The sequence below is a fragment of the Oryctolagus cuniculus genome, chromosome 4, assembly GCF_051225735.1.
Source record: "Oryctolagus cuniculus isolate XC-2025 breed Fujian yellow rabbit chromosome 4, ASM5122573v1, whole genome shotgun sequence".
NCBI classification, from domain to species: Eukaryota; Metazoa; Chordata; class Mammalia; order Lagomorpha; family Leporidae; genus Oryctolagus; species Oryctolagus cuniculus.
In genome coordinates this window covers 41,796,135-41,810,194 of record NC_142870.1, presented here as the reverse complement: position 1 = coordinate 41,810,194, position 14,060 = coordinate 41,796,135, and the positions used below count along the sequence as shown (strand labels likewise).

General features: G+C 46.3%; 1 protein-coding gene across 1 annotated transcript; it reads right to left on the bottom strand.

The window, feature by feature from the left end:
* Positions 1 to 1,715: 1,715 nt before the first annotated feature.
* LOC103351068 (uncharacterized) lies at positions 1,716 to 6,976 on the bottom strand. Its single transcript, XM_089331385.1, is given in 3 exon segments — positions 1,716 to 4,295; positions 4,297 to 6,336; positions 6,422 to 6,976. Coding segments are annotated over 3 exon segments (5,175 nt in total).
* Between the last annotated feature and the right edge of the window lie 7,084 nt (positions 6,977 to 14,060).

The following is a 14,060-nucleotide window of genomic DNA, read 5'->3' as shown; positions in this document are numbered from 1 at the left end:
TCTTTTCTAGCCGTTCTCTTAGTTTGGCTAGAGAATCTTTTACTACTCCGGAGTGGTCTATATAGAAGCAGCATTCTTCTTTGAGGGAGGCACATAGCCCTCCTTGTTTTAGGAACAACAGGTCCAAGCCCCTGTGATTTTGGAGCACAACCTCTGAAAGGGAGGTGAGGGACTCTTGTAATCGTTGGAGGTTTTGTTCTATTTCCATGATGTCCGCGTCCACCGCCTGCTGAAGGATTGCCAGCCCGCTGCTCCCCTGGGTTAGGGCGGTCTTCCCTGTGCCCAGCCCAGCAGCCGCTACCCCAAAACTCAGTAGAACTGCTAGGGTCATGGAGGTCAGCTCCCTACGGAATCTAGTTACAGTGCTGTCATACCGCTCTTCAAGTGTGTTTTCCGGGTGGTAAATCACCTTTGGGACGACTGCCACTAAGACACAGAAACCCCCGGTCATGTTGAGAACAGTGGTGGACACACAGGGAGTGAGGCCACCGTGTGAGCATGCCCACCAGGTTCCGGGGGGTGGCACCAAATACAAGTCCCGGTCTATCCGGGAGGAGTTGGTGGTGCTGTTACAGAGGTGCCGGTAGGCCGAGGGTGGGTTCCCGACACAGGGTCCCCTACCCGAGACCTCTGTCAAAGTCATTAGGGGGTTAGTGGTGGGACACTGTCGATGGGACAAGGAGGTGTTGAAGGCCCCAACAACAGCTATTCCTTCATAGAAGGCAGGCTTGCAGACAAGCATAACCAGCAGGGGTCGGTCAGGTCAGGGTGAGACTGATTCATCGCCGTAAAGGCACCCCGTATTAGCAACATTGCTCTTTCTCCTGCAGGTAACCTTGCGGGGGGAGCCGGTGGCCTTGTCCTCTTAGGGGTCAGCGTTGGCGAGCCTATTTCCTTAGAGGCCGGCTGCTTGGTTGTCTTAAGCCAAGGGTGGCTCGGTTGGTAGGCGGGGGTGAAAGCCCTGTTAGGCCCTACCAGTAGGGGGTCGGGAGAGGTGATTTTTAGTCTAATTTTGAACCAAAACCCAAAATCTTTACCAGGAACATAATAGCACATTCCCCAGATTCTCCCTTTTATCCAACTAGACAGTGCTGTGCATTGTTTTCCTGAGGCGGTGAAAGTAATATTAAGGGGATTACACATGGGGGAACTTGCACATGGGGAAGTGGGCCCACGGCCTTCCGGGAGTAGGTTTAAACACTGATCTTTTCCCTCAGGAGTGAAGTTACGCTGTACAGTAATCCAGTCCCACTCAGAGGAAGGCCCCAGTATGCTGCACCTGTAGTTTCGAACCCCCAGTTCTTACAGTATAGGGACTCTGGCCCCCCACACCGGTAAATCTGATCCCACCTTCTACCATCTTTGGGGCACACATAGAATTCAAGCTGACGTAGTCAGCACCTTCGGTTTCGGTATCTACATCCCGAGGGACGAGGCTCTCCGACCGGACCCGTTGGATTCAGAGTGAGGCTGTCTTGATCTGGTAGATCCCAGGTATCTAGCCCCAGGACCATCTGGCATACGTCTGGGTGGAGAGAAGGCCACCACGTCCCTGGGACCCGAGTGTCGCTGATTGACCAGGCCACGCTACCCAAAGGGGAGATCTTCCCAGGTGAGCTTTTGCGGGGCATGGGCGTTTGAGAGGGACGAGCTGGATAGGGCGAGACTAGGGTGAGTTATGAGTAATACAGGCCACAGGCTAATGATTACAAACATTAAGCAGTTTTTAAAAGTCTTATCTTGAGGGGGTTTTGAGTGCGCTGGAGCGTCCATCTGGCTGAGTCGTCCGCGGGGCCTTCTCCTTCCGGCAGTGCCTTCTTGACGTGGGAAGCGTGAATCCAGGCGGCGATCCCGTCGACCTTCACTGCAGTGGGGGTCGTCAGCAGCACCGTGTAGGGTCCCTTCCAACACGGCTCGAGGGTCCTGGACTGATGTCTGCGGACGTACACTGAATCTCCAATCTGGAACGGGTGTGGCACTGCAGGGCACTTGGAGTGGTACACTGCCGCTAGAGGTTTCCACACGTGCTTTTGAATCAGCTGCAGAGCTCTCAGTCGGGTCTGCAGGCAGGGGGAAGTGGCATAAGAGTCAATGCTAGGCCCCAACAAGTCAGCTATTGGGGGAGGGCCCCCATACAATATTTCATACGGAGTTAACCCAAACGCGGATAGGGTGTTGCGGGCCCGGAATAGGGCCAATGGTAATAACTCGACCCAGTCTCTAGCGCCAGTCTCCATCATTAATTTAGTTAAGGTCTCCTTAATTGTTCTATTCATGCGCTCTACCTGTCCTGAACTCTGGGGTCTATACGCACAATGCAATTTCCAATCAATCCCCAGTACCTTAGCCACCAACTGACTTACCCGGGAGACAAAGGCCGGCCCATTATCTGATCCCAGTACCTTAGGTAGGCCAAACCGTGGAAAAATTTCTTCCAAGATTTTCTTGACCACCACCTGCGCTGTTTCCTTCTTTACCGGAAAAGCCTCTGTCCAGCCGGAAAAAGTGTCTACAAATACTAGGAGATACTTAATTCCATACCTACCGGGACGAATTTCGGTAAAGTCCACCTCCCAGTTTGTTCCCGGGCGTGCCCCTCGCATCCTTGCTCCCTCTGGTACTTTAAGACACTTTGGATTTACTTTTGCACAAGGAACACAGGCTTGTTTTACTAGTGAGTTCAGTCCTATTATGAAATAGGTTAGTTCCTCTCTGTCCAGTAGGGCCTTTAACTTTTTATGCCCCAAGTGGGTCCATCTATGGAGGTCTTGTATGAGGTCCTTGGCTTCCTTTCTTGGTAATACTGTTTTCCCCTGGATCTCCCAGACCTTACGCTGGCCGTTGTACGCGCCTCCCAGTCTTTGGATGGCTGTCACATCTTGCTCCGAATATGACCACCCAGGGTTATTTGAGGTTTCAGATGACTGCGTTACCAGAGTGACGCTGTCCAGGGCTCTTGTTCTAGCCACCTCATCCGCCATTCTATTCCCCTTGGCCACTGCGTCATCTCCTTTCTGATGACCTGGGCAGTGGATGATGCTCACTTTCTTAGGAAGGTGGAGGGCTTGTAGGAGGTCTAGGATCTCCTGCTTATTTTTAATGTCCTTGCCCCCTGAGGTTAACAACCCTCTCCTCCAATATATTTCCCCATGTATATGCACTGTGGCAAAGGCATAACGGCTGTCTGTATAAATATTTACTCTCCGATTCTCAGCGGCATGAAGTGCTTGGGTGAGGGCCACAAGTTCAGCCTTCTGTGCCGAAGTCCCTGGGGGCAGAGCAGAAGCCCATATGACAGTTTCCCCATCAACTACCGCCGCCCCTGCCTTTCTCTCACCTTGGTGCAAGAAGCTGCTCCCGTCCGTATACCAGGTGACTGCGTCTGACAGGGGTAGATCGGTCAGGTCCTCTCGGGTCCCGTGCACTTCGGCTAACACTTGGTGGAAGTCGTGGTCGACTTGTGATTCAGACCCCGGCTCAGGAAGCAGGGTGGCCGGGTTGAGCGAGGCAGCAGTCCCATACCGGACCCGTTCAGGGTTGAGCAGCATGGCCTGGTAGTAGGTGATCCTGGCATTCGAGAGCCATCTGTCTGGCGGTTGGCGGATGACGGCCTCGATGGCATGGGGTGCCACTATGGTGAGTGGTTGCCCCAAAGTCAATTTGTCCGAGTCTTTCACCAAGATGGCCACAGCCGCAATCATGCGGAGGCAAGGGGGCCACCCCGAGGCAACACTGTCCAGTTTCTTTGAAAAATACGCCACAGGTCTTTTCCAGGGCCCCAAATTCTGAGTCAAGACACCCTTTGCCATTCCCCCTTTTTCATCCACATAGAGGGTAAAGGGCTTAGCGGGGTCCGGGAGGCTTAATGCAGGGGCCTCCAAGAGGGCCCGTTTTATTCTGTCAAAAGCTAATTGTTGTTCCCTTCCCCAGATAAACGGGGAATTTGCCCTGGTTAGGGGGTACAGGGATGCTGCCATCTCCGCAAAACCCGGTATCCAGAGGCGGCAGAAACCGGCACTGCCCCAGAACTCCCTGAGGTGACGAGCATTTTTAGGCGGCGGAATGAGCGCTACGGCCTTTTTCCGTTCCTCAGTCAGCCACCTCCGACCCCCCTCCAATACGTAGCCTAGGTAGGTCACGCGTTGGGTGCAAAGTTGGGCCTTTTTCGCGGAAGCCCTGTATCCTAGCTCTTCCAACCTACAGAGTAGGGCCTCCGTACCTCTGGTGCAACCCTGCTCAGTCTCTGCAGCTAACAATAGGTCATCCACATATTGTAGGAGAGTCAACTCTGGGTGGCTTTACCCGGAAGTCCGCCAAGTCCTGGTGTAGGGCTTCATCAAACAGCGTAGGGGAGTTCTTGAACCCTTGGGGAAGCCTGGTCCACGTTAGTTGTCCCGAAAACCCAGTCTCCGGGTCTTTCCACTCGAAGGCAAAGAGAGGTTGACTCTGGGAGCTCAGTCTTAGGCAAAAGAAGGCATCCTTCAGGTCAAGTACTGTATACCAAGTTCGGGTCGGGGGCAGGGTGCTCAACAGGTTGTATGGGTTAGGGACCGTGGGGTGAATGTCCTCAGCCCTACGGTTTACTTCCCGTAGGTCTTGCACTGGCCTGTAATCATTAGAGCCAGGCTTTTTGACTGGTAACAAAGGGGTGTTCCAAGGTGACTGACAAGGTCTCAATATGCCCAGTTTTATCAGTCTCTGTATGTGTGGTCGAATTCCATCCTTCGCCTCCGCAGCCATAGGGTATTGGTGGATTGATACGGGAGTGGCCGTGGGCTTCAGGTTTACTATCACCGGGGGCTGTCTGATAGCCAGCCCTACTCCTCCCGTTTCCGCCCAAGACTGGGGGAATTTAGTAAGCCATTCAGATGTTACTTGGGGCTGAGCTGATAGGGGGCTCTCGTGAAGGTGGTGTTCATCTTCCAGCTGGAGGGTCAACACATGGAGGGGTTGGCCTGTGGGGCCGACTACTGTGGCCCCCTTGTCTTGGAAATGGATCTGGGCCCCAACGTTTGAGAGCAGATCCCTTCCCAGCAGGGGGTATGGGCAGTCCGGTACTAGTAGAAACGAATGCGTGACCCGCCCTGTTGCCAGGTCGACTTTACGCTCAGTAGTCCATTTGTACAGTTTTCCTCCAGTGGCCCCCTGGACCCATGATGTCTTGGAACTAAGGGGGCCTCCGGCCATTGTGAGAACTGAATGTTGTGCTCCCGTATCGACCAGGAAGGTGACTGGCCAGCCTCCCACTCTTAGAGTTACCCGGGGCTCAGGGGGAGGCGCCTGGCCCTGACCTACCTAGTCGTCGTCTTCCAGCGCCAAGACGGGCATTGCTCTCCGCTGGAGCCTCGGCTGTCCTCTGTTCAGGCAATCTTTAGCCCAGTGTCCTTTTTCCTTGCAGTATGCGCACTGGTCTCGGTCCAGCCGTGGCCTCCATTTGTCTCCCAGGTCCCTATCACGTCTACCTTTAATCTGCTCTGATCCTGTAACTGCGGTGGCTAGAATTTTAACTAGGTCTTTACTCCTTTTTTTATCTCTCTGATCTTCCCTACGTTCCTGTTCTCTGCGTAACCTCTCTTCTCTTTCTTCCTTTGTTTCTCTTTTATTGAAAATTTTTTCTGCCTCCTTGACTAGGTCATGCAGCGTATACCCCAGCAACCCCTCCAGCCTCTGTAGCTTTGTGCGGATGTCCGGGGCCGATTGTCCAATGAAGGACATGATTACATCGGCCTGCCAGTCGGGGGCCTGTGGGTCAAAGGGAGTATACATTCTGTATCCTTCCATTAGCCTTTCTAAAAATCCTGCCGGAGTTTCCTCACTACCCTGCACGATCGCACGTACCTTGGCCAAATTGGTGGGGCGCCTTCCTGCCCCTCGGAGCCCTGTCAGGAGAACCTGGCAGTAGAGACGGAGTCGCTCCCTACCCGCTGTCATATTAAAATCCCAATTAGGTCGAGTCAGCGGGAACACCTCATCAATCTCGTTAGGTAGCTGAGTGGGGCGGCCGTCATCCCCTGGCACATTTTTGCGGGCTTCTGTGAAGACCCGCTGCCACTCTTCTGTGGTCAGAAGGGCCTGTAAAAGCTGCTGACAGTCATCCCAAGTGGGTTGGTGGGTTAACAAAATCGACTCGATCAGTCCCGTGAGGGCCTGCGGGTCTTGCGAAAATGGGGGGTTGTGGGTTTTCCAGTTGTAGAGATCTGATGCGGAGAATGGCCAATACTGAAGCTCCCCCCCCCCCCACCGAGCGCAATGGGAATGCCTGGGATGCCGCCCAAGATTCCCCCCCACTCTTCTGCTCTCGGCAAAGACGCAGGCGGGTGCTTGGTGGTGAGGGGTCTCGTTGGGAAGTGGGTTTTGATTCCCTTAATTCTTGGACTGTAGAGTCCGGAGACGGGGCGGAGGGAGGCATCTCCCTTGACACCGGATGGTTATATGGCGGTGGGGGATCCATGAGGAGGAGGTCCTCCTGTCCATCTGAAAGGACAGGTGGACATGTGGATTTTAATGACTGGAGTTCTTTCAGGGGATAAAGATCTGAGGTTGGCGGGGGACCTTGCACTGGGGTCTCTGCTGGAACGGGGGTCAAGGGAGTTAAGGAGGGGGGCGGAGGAAGCCTGGGACTCTCATCAGCTCCCTCCGTATCTTTCTGCTGGTGGTCTTTGGTGTCTCCGTGTGCGATGAAAGGCTTGACCCACAGCGGGGGCTTCCGGGTCAAGTCTTCCCACACCATAACATAGGGTACTTGTTCTGGACGTCCCCCTTCACCCTTGCGGCAGACTTGGTCTTTAATCTGCAAAATTAAGTCAAGGTTAAAGGTTCCATCTTTTGGCCACCCAACACCGAGAGTGGGCCATTCGGAGTTGCAAAGCGTCACCCACTCCTTTTTGCGGATTTCCGTCGACAAACTGCGGGCGATCTCTCGAACCTCCTTCCAGTGTCCTAGAGTCAGGCTTAAAGGTGTTAATTGTTGTCCCATGGGGGAGACAGTAAAAAACAAAGAGCGACAAAAACAGCGACACACAGAACACAAATCACAAGCCGCGCGGCAACAGACCGAGACAAAACTGAAACTAAAATTTCAGAAGGGAGCGGCCGTCTGGCCAGGCTCTCCCCTGGAAGAAGGGAAATGCCCTCTTTCCCTCCTTCCCAGACCACCACTGGAGCGTCCTCCAGGGTTGAACCAGGGGTCTCAGGACACGTCTGTCTCCCCCACTGGTCCAGTCAATACTGAGCCTGTACAGGCGCCCCAGGACGGATTCCACGTCGCCCTGGCAAAGACAAAGACAAACAGTACAAACCACAATTACAATTATACACAAGTAAGCAAACTTACCTCCGTCAGGCCGATGGAGTGTGGGAGTCTGGGGTCCCCCAAATCCCGGACGAGCCCCCAAATGTAGGACCCCAGAAGCGGTGTCCTTTTGTGACGACCCCAGAAACACAGACTCCAGACCAGACGATGCAAAAGGCAGGAGCAATTTTATTTCATTTGCGCAAATGGGCCCTCTACTTGCTGCCGCAAGCAGCGGAGGCAGAGAGGAGCCCCGAACAATCATTTTACACAGCTTTTAAAGGGCAAAACCACAAAATTAACATACTATATGCTGGCGTAAGTTCATTGGATAATTCTCAGTAACGGACCTTATATGGCAGTCTAAAAGTGGTGATGTCGGTGGAAAAGTACTAGGTCAAAGGGATACACTAGGGGAGGGGGTCTCTAGGAGAGAGGAATGGGTTGCTACGTGCCATGCGTGCCTTGCAGTTTTCTTTGTTAACCTTGAGCAAGCGCAGGAAGGGGGCTTATCTACAAGGCAGGATGTTCTGTGTATCTCTGGTTAGTAGCTGACTGCTTTCTCTGTGAACCGGTTTACTCCCCTATTTCCCAAGGCCGTCTCTACACAGCCCACTTCTTTCAAAGGTGGCATGCACCAATGCAATTTCACTAGTCCCAGTGATCAATTTCTGTTCACAATTGATCATAATGATAGGACTAAGAACCAAAGGGTCACATAAACAAGAATGGTGTCTGCAAATACTAGCTGATAGAATAAAAAAGGGAGAGAACGATCCAACATGGGAAGTGAGATACACAGCAGACCCATAGAATGGCAGATGTCCTAAACAGCACTCTGTCCTCAGAATCAGTCCTTAAGGCATGCAGATCTGGCTGAAAAGCCCATGAGAGTATTTCAGGCATGGAAAGCCAAGACACTCTGGGGAAAAAAAAAAAAAAAAAAAAAAAAAAAAAAACTAAATGAAAGATCTCCACGAGTGAGATCCCAGTGGATAGAATGGGTCATCAAAGAAGGAGGTACCTTTCTCTGAAGGGAGGAGAGAACTTCCACTTTGACCATGGCCTTGTCTAAAAATGATCAGAGTCCGTGAACCCAGGGGGGTTCCATAGCCTTGGCAGCTCATGACAAGAGCCTAGGGTGATTACTGAGGCCATAAACAAGAGTGTCCATTTGTTAAGTCAACAATAGGAGTCACTGTGCACTTACTCCTCATGTAGGATCTCTGTCCTTAGTGTGCTCTACATTGTGATCTAATGCGATAACTAGTACTCAAACAGTATTTTTCACTTTATGTTTCTGTATGGGAGCAAACTGTTGAAATCTTTACTTAATGTATGCTAAACTGATCTTCTGTATATAAAGAGAATTGAAAATGAATCTTGATGTGAATGGAAGGGGAGAGGGAGAGGGAAAGGGGAGGGTTGTGGGTGGGAGGGACGTTATGGGGGGAAAGTCATTGCAATCCATAAGCTGTACTTTGGAAATTTATATTCATTAAATAAAAGTTTAAGAAAAAAATAAAAATAAAAAAATAGAAAAAAAAGAAAAATAAAGAAACTGTCAGCAATGAATATTGTACCAAGCATAGATATCATTCAAAAATGAAGGTGAAACAAACAGAAATTAAAAGAATTTGCCACCACTTGTCCTGGTATACAAATGATTCTCAAGGATCTGCTACACACAGAAGGTTAGCTCACAGTGTGCACAACCCACATCCATGCTGGCACATGAACCGCACTGTGCAGGCCTCATTGTGAGCACAAAGCTCTCTGCAATGATCCCCCAGCCCTCCCCAAGCACAAGCAGTCAGGGAGCTCTTTCCAGGCTGCTCCCAGGCGTCCCTCTTCTTTCTGTAGAATTTCAACTGCAGACTTCTCTCTAACTCTGCCCTGGGATACAAGCCCTTGGCTTTTCTTCAGTGGTTTTCAAAACCTGGGTCAAAATCAGCACATCTTTTTCATATTCAGTCATCTTGGAATCCCTAGTTCACTCTTTTAACAGGCTAATGGAACTTCTTGTAAACATTCTGAGAAGACATCAAAAATCTTACAATTAACTGTGGCTGACCTGTTTACCTCCCCCCGCCCCCATAACTCCCAGTTACAGAAAACTGTTACTCATTAGGGAGATTTGTCACTGAGTAAAGCCAGGGATGTTACACTACCGGAAATAGCATTACAGTTGGGAATGGCTTGATGTACCTCAACCTTAGCTGAGATTCTGTTAACCTTGTCATTAGGAGACTTACCTGTGCAGAGTTGAGCCTACTTTATCTGAGCCAAAATCCATATCTACTAGAGATACATAAATATTTGCAGGCTTGTTAATATATATGATTTACATAAGTATATTCATATATGTTATATCTATTTAATAAAGACATTTTGAAAAAGTATAATAGCAACCTTTTTATTTCTCTTCATTTAATTATTCATTTTGGAAGGTTTTATATCAATATAAATGCTTTTCTATGCATTATTTTCCATGTAATATTATTATTTTCTTAAAGCTGTTTTACAGACTTCAATACTAATTTAGGCAAAACTGACTTTATAATTCATTGCAAAAATTGTTTTTCTTTATTTCTGTACATGATCATTCCCAAGGGTAATTATTCCTTCCATTTCCATACTGAAGGTCTGTATATTACTTTTCATCTCCCTTTCATTTCTGATCAGCAGTTATTAACATTCAATTCTTTATTGGCTATTTTTTCCTTGACTTCTATTCCATAAATGCATTTTTAACATTAAGGAGAGAATTATTTTTTCTCAAGGTTTATTCAAATTTCTAGAGCAATTTATTTTCCAATAAGCACTGTTCAAGAAGCTAATTTTTACATTCTTTAGCCTGTGTTTTTCACTTTCTTTATTCACATAAGAGCCCTAAAATAATTTTCAGCTTTTTTTTGAGAGGCAGGAGAAAGGAAGAGAGATACAGTAGTAACTCCCTTGAGTTAGTTCACTCCCCAAATTTTCATAATGGAATAAACAAAGGCCAAGTCAGGAACTGAGGAATCAATCAATCGCCCCGCATAGATGGCAGTAACTCTATCATAGGTGCGATCGTCACAACCTCTCAGGGTCTACATTATCAGAAAGCTGAAATCTGGAGCCAGAGGCAGAAAATAAAACCTAAGCACTGCAGTGTGGGATGTAGGCATCTTGTTAATTGAGTCAAAAGACTGCCCTTTTCAGTTATTTTAGTGTCATTAATTTTCCTTCCTTATTTATCACAAATCCATATAAGTGTTATCTAGTGTATTTAAACACCCCAATTGTCTCTTCGTATCCTTCTACTTTTTTGTTTTTAGAAAGTACTGAAAAAAAAAAAAAAAAAAGAAAAAGAAAGAAAGTACTGATTTAGGGGCCCATGCTCAGGCTCAGTGGTTTAAAGCCCTGGCCTGAAGCGCTGCCATCCCATATGGGCGCCGGATCGAGATCCGGCTGCTCCACTTCCAATCCAGCTCTCTGCTACGGCCTGGGAAAGCAGTAGAAGATGGCCCACGTCCTTGGACCCCTGCACCTGCATGGGAGACCCAGAAGAAGCTCCTGGCTCGTGGCTTCGGATCAGCACAGCTCTGGCCATTGCAGCCATCTGGGGAGTGAACCAGTGGATAGAAGACCTCTGTCTCTCTGCCTCTCCTTCTTTCTCTGTGTTACACTTACTTTCAAATAAATAAATAAATATTTAAACAAAAGTGCTAGTTTAAAAATGTTACAATTAAGTAAAAGAAAATTAACGTAAATTTTATTAGTAAATTTTTATTGGCTCATTGCTATATGATTATGCATTCTTAATCTTAACTATCATGCAATAGATATACCAGAATTTGAATATTAAATAGCAACAAATTTTATTTTTTTAAACATTATTTTATTTATTTGAAAGACAGAGTTAGAGAGGTAGAGCCAGAGAGAGAGAGAGGTCTTCCCTCTGCTGGTCACTCGCCAAGTGACCACAGTGGCCAGAGCTGAGCTCATCCAAAGCCAGGAGCCAGGAGCTTCTTCCGGGTCTCCAGACAAGTGCAGGGACTCAAGGACTTGCGCCATCTTCTACTGCTTTCCCAGGCCATAGCAGAGAGCTGGATTGGAAGTGGAGCAGCCAGGATTCGAAACAGCAACCATTTGGAATGCCAACACTGCAGGCCGGGGCTTTAACCCACTTTGCCACAGTGCCAGTCCCCAAATTTTGTTATTTCAATAAACACACACACATACATGATACTGTTGTGAAGTTTTACTTTGTTGCTATGAGTGATCTAAACAAGTGACTGGTCTTCCTTAGTAGGCTTACTATTCAATTTATTGTACGGTACTAAAAGCTTTTTTCACTACTTTGACGTATCTACGTTTTATGTTTACTCAGTGAAACTACCATCTGAGAGTTATATTGTGAAGTCCGAAATGCAGAAAACCAAGAATAACGAGCTAGCAGCTTTAATCTCATGATCTGCACTACATATTCTATAAAATTTAATTTAATTTTATAAGAATTACCACAATCTTATAAATCATAGCAAAATTAATTCACAGTTCATGACTTATCAAAAATAAGGGTTTTTCTTAACACAGTAACAAATCAATTAATGAGATCTCAGGTGAATATCTGAAGGAAAAGAATGTTTTCTTTTTTTTTTTTCTTTTAAAGATTTATTTATTATTTATTTGAAAGTCAGAGTTACAAAAAGAGAGGAGAGAGAGAGAGAGCGAGAGAGAGAGAGAGCGAGCACGCTATTCCATCTGCTGGTTTGCTTCCCAGTTGGCCGTCACGGCCGGAGCTGTGCCAATCCAAAGCCAAGATCCAGGAGTTTCTTCTGGGTCTCCCACACTGGTGGGGGGGCCCAAGGACTTGGAAGCACTGCTTTCCCAGGCCATAGCAGAGAACTGGATAAGAAATGGAGCAGCCAGGACTTGAACCGGCAACCATATGGGATGCTGGCACTGCAGGTGGTGACTTTACCCTCTATGCCACAGGGACAGCCCCAGGAAACAAATGCTTTCAATATTGCATTATAGCATTTTTTATTGGACTAAAAAGTGAAATAATGAGGACTCTGGAAAGGAAAGAGGATTTACTTAAAATATATAACATTAGGTCATCATCCTATTTAATTATTATACATATGGATATATGCTTTTAGTAATTTTCCAGAGTAGACAATTTTTCCACCTGGTTATTCTTCATATATGTGGAGACACACAAGGAGAGGGGAGAGAGAGAAAGAGAGCGAGCAATTGACTTCCTGCAAACCATCCTTCACTGGATATAGCATTGTACAGATTAAATCATTACCTATCCACTCATGAATTCCCCCCACAAATTTGTATTAGCATTCACTTTTAAATCATAAAAGGGTTTTTTTGCTATCTAAAGAAATTATTTTATTAGAATGTTCTTAGATGGTTCTAAATAATATTAAGCACCAATTTTAGAAAGAATTTATTAATATTATTGTGTTTATGAAAACCACCATCTATATGTTGGTATAGAAATATATTCCCTCCCATAGTTGTGTCATGTATATTTTGTGACAATGTAAATTCGTCAACTTTGAAAAATAATTTTCAGGATTTTCTTTTATAAAATGAAATTTTATATATTCTGTGATTTTCAATTATACATATATATATTTGTACAAAATAAATGAAAGTAGACAAAAATATTTGATATATTCATAAAATTTATTATAACTGATATAAGGAGCAAAGTTGTGACATATCCAACAATATGGTGACCCTTAAAATAATTTTGTTGGGAAGAGACTAATCAAGCATGGAGAAATACTATGTGAGCCACCGAACATATAATATTCATGCAACATGAAAAACTATGCTATATTCATAGACATCAGTCAGTGTTGGAATTATATTGAAAGTTTACTGAAAAAGAGTATGGCAGGAAGGGGTGAGAGAAATGTTGTATATCAGAATTGGGATGAAGTTTAAATTCAAAATTTCAAAATTCAATAAACTTCTTCCTTCCTTCTGTCTGTTCCATTCTCTGATTCTTCCTTCCTTCCTTCCTTCCTTCCTCTCTATTTAGTTAAAAAAGTCATTAAGCATAAATAAGAGGGAAAGCATTCCAGTAACTTTCAAAGATTGGTTATATACACAAGGATAAAATAAACATTGACAATAATTAAATTCAGATTTTACATTTGGAGAAAAAATTCCAAATATTGAAAAGATATGTGCTGGAATACGGCATGCAATATTTGATTGAACTTTTATGTATAAATGTGAATTCATTTAAATTGTGGTTGTAAAACTTTAGAAGTATGTACATATGTGTGTGTATTTATTCATATAAATGAATATGCATATATATTTCCTAACTTCACCCACTAAACAGGACCCAGAATCAACAAATCCCTAGTAATCAAAACATTCCAAACTAAGAATTTTGCATACAAGTATTTTCCACCTAATAGAACCACCACCATTTCTTGATTACAAGGTTGTGTCTGGGAAGAACTAGTTGAGCCTTGAACAATATGATGCACAATGGAAAGCCAAGAAACTCTGGGGAAAAAAACAAAAAACCTAAATGAAAGATCTCCATGAGTGAGATCCCAGTGGAAAGAACCGGTCATCAAAGAAGGAGGTACCTTTCTCTGAAGGGAGGAGAGAACTTCCACTTTGACCATGGCCTTGTCTAAATATGATGAGAGTCGGTGAACTCAGGGGGCTTCCATAGCCTTGGCAGCTCATGACAAGAGCCTAGGGTGATTACTGATGCCATAAACAAGAGTGTCAACTT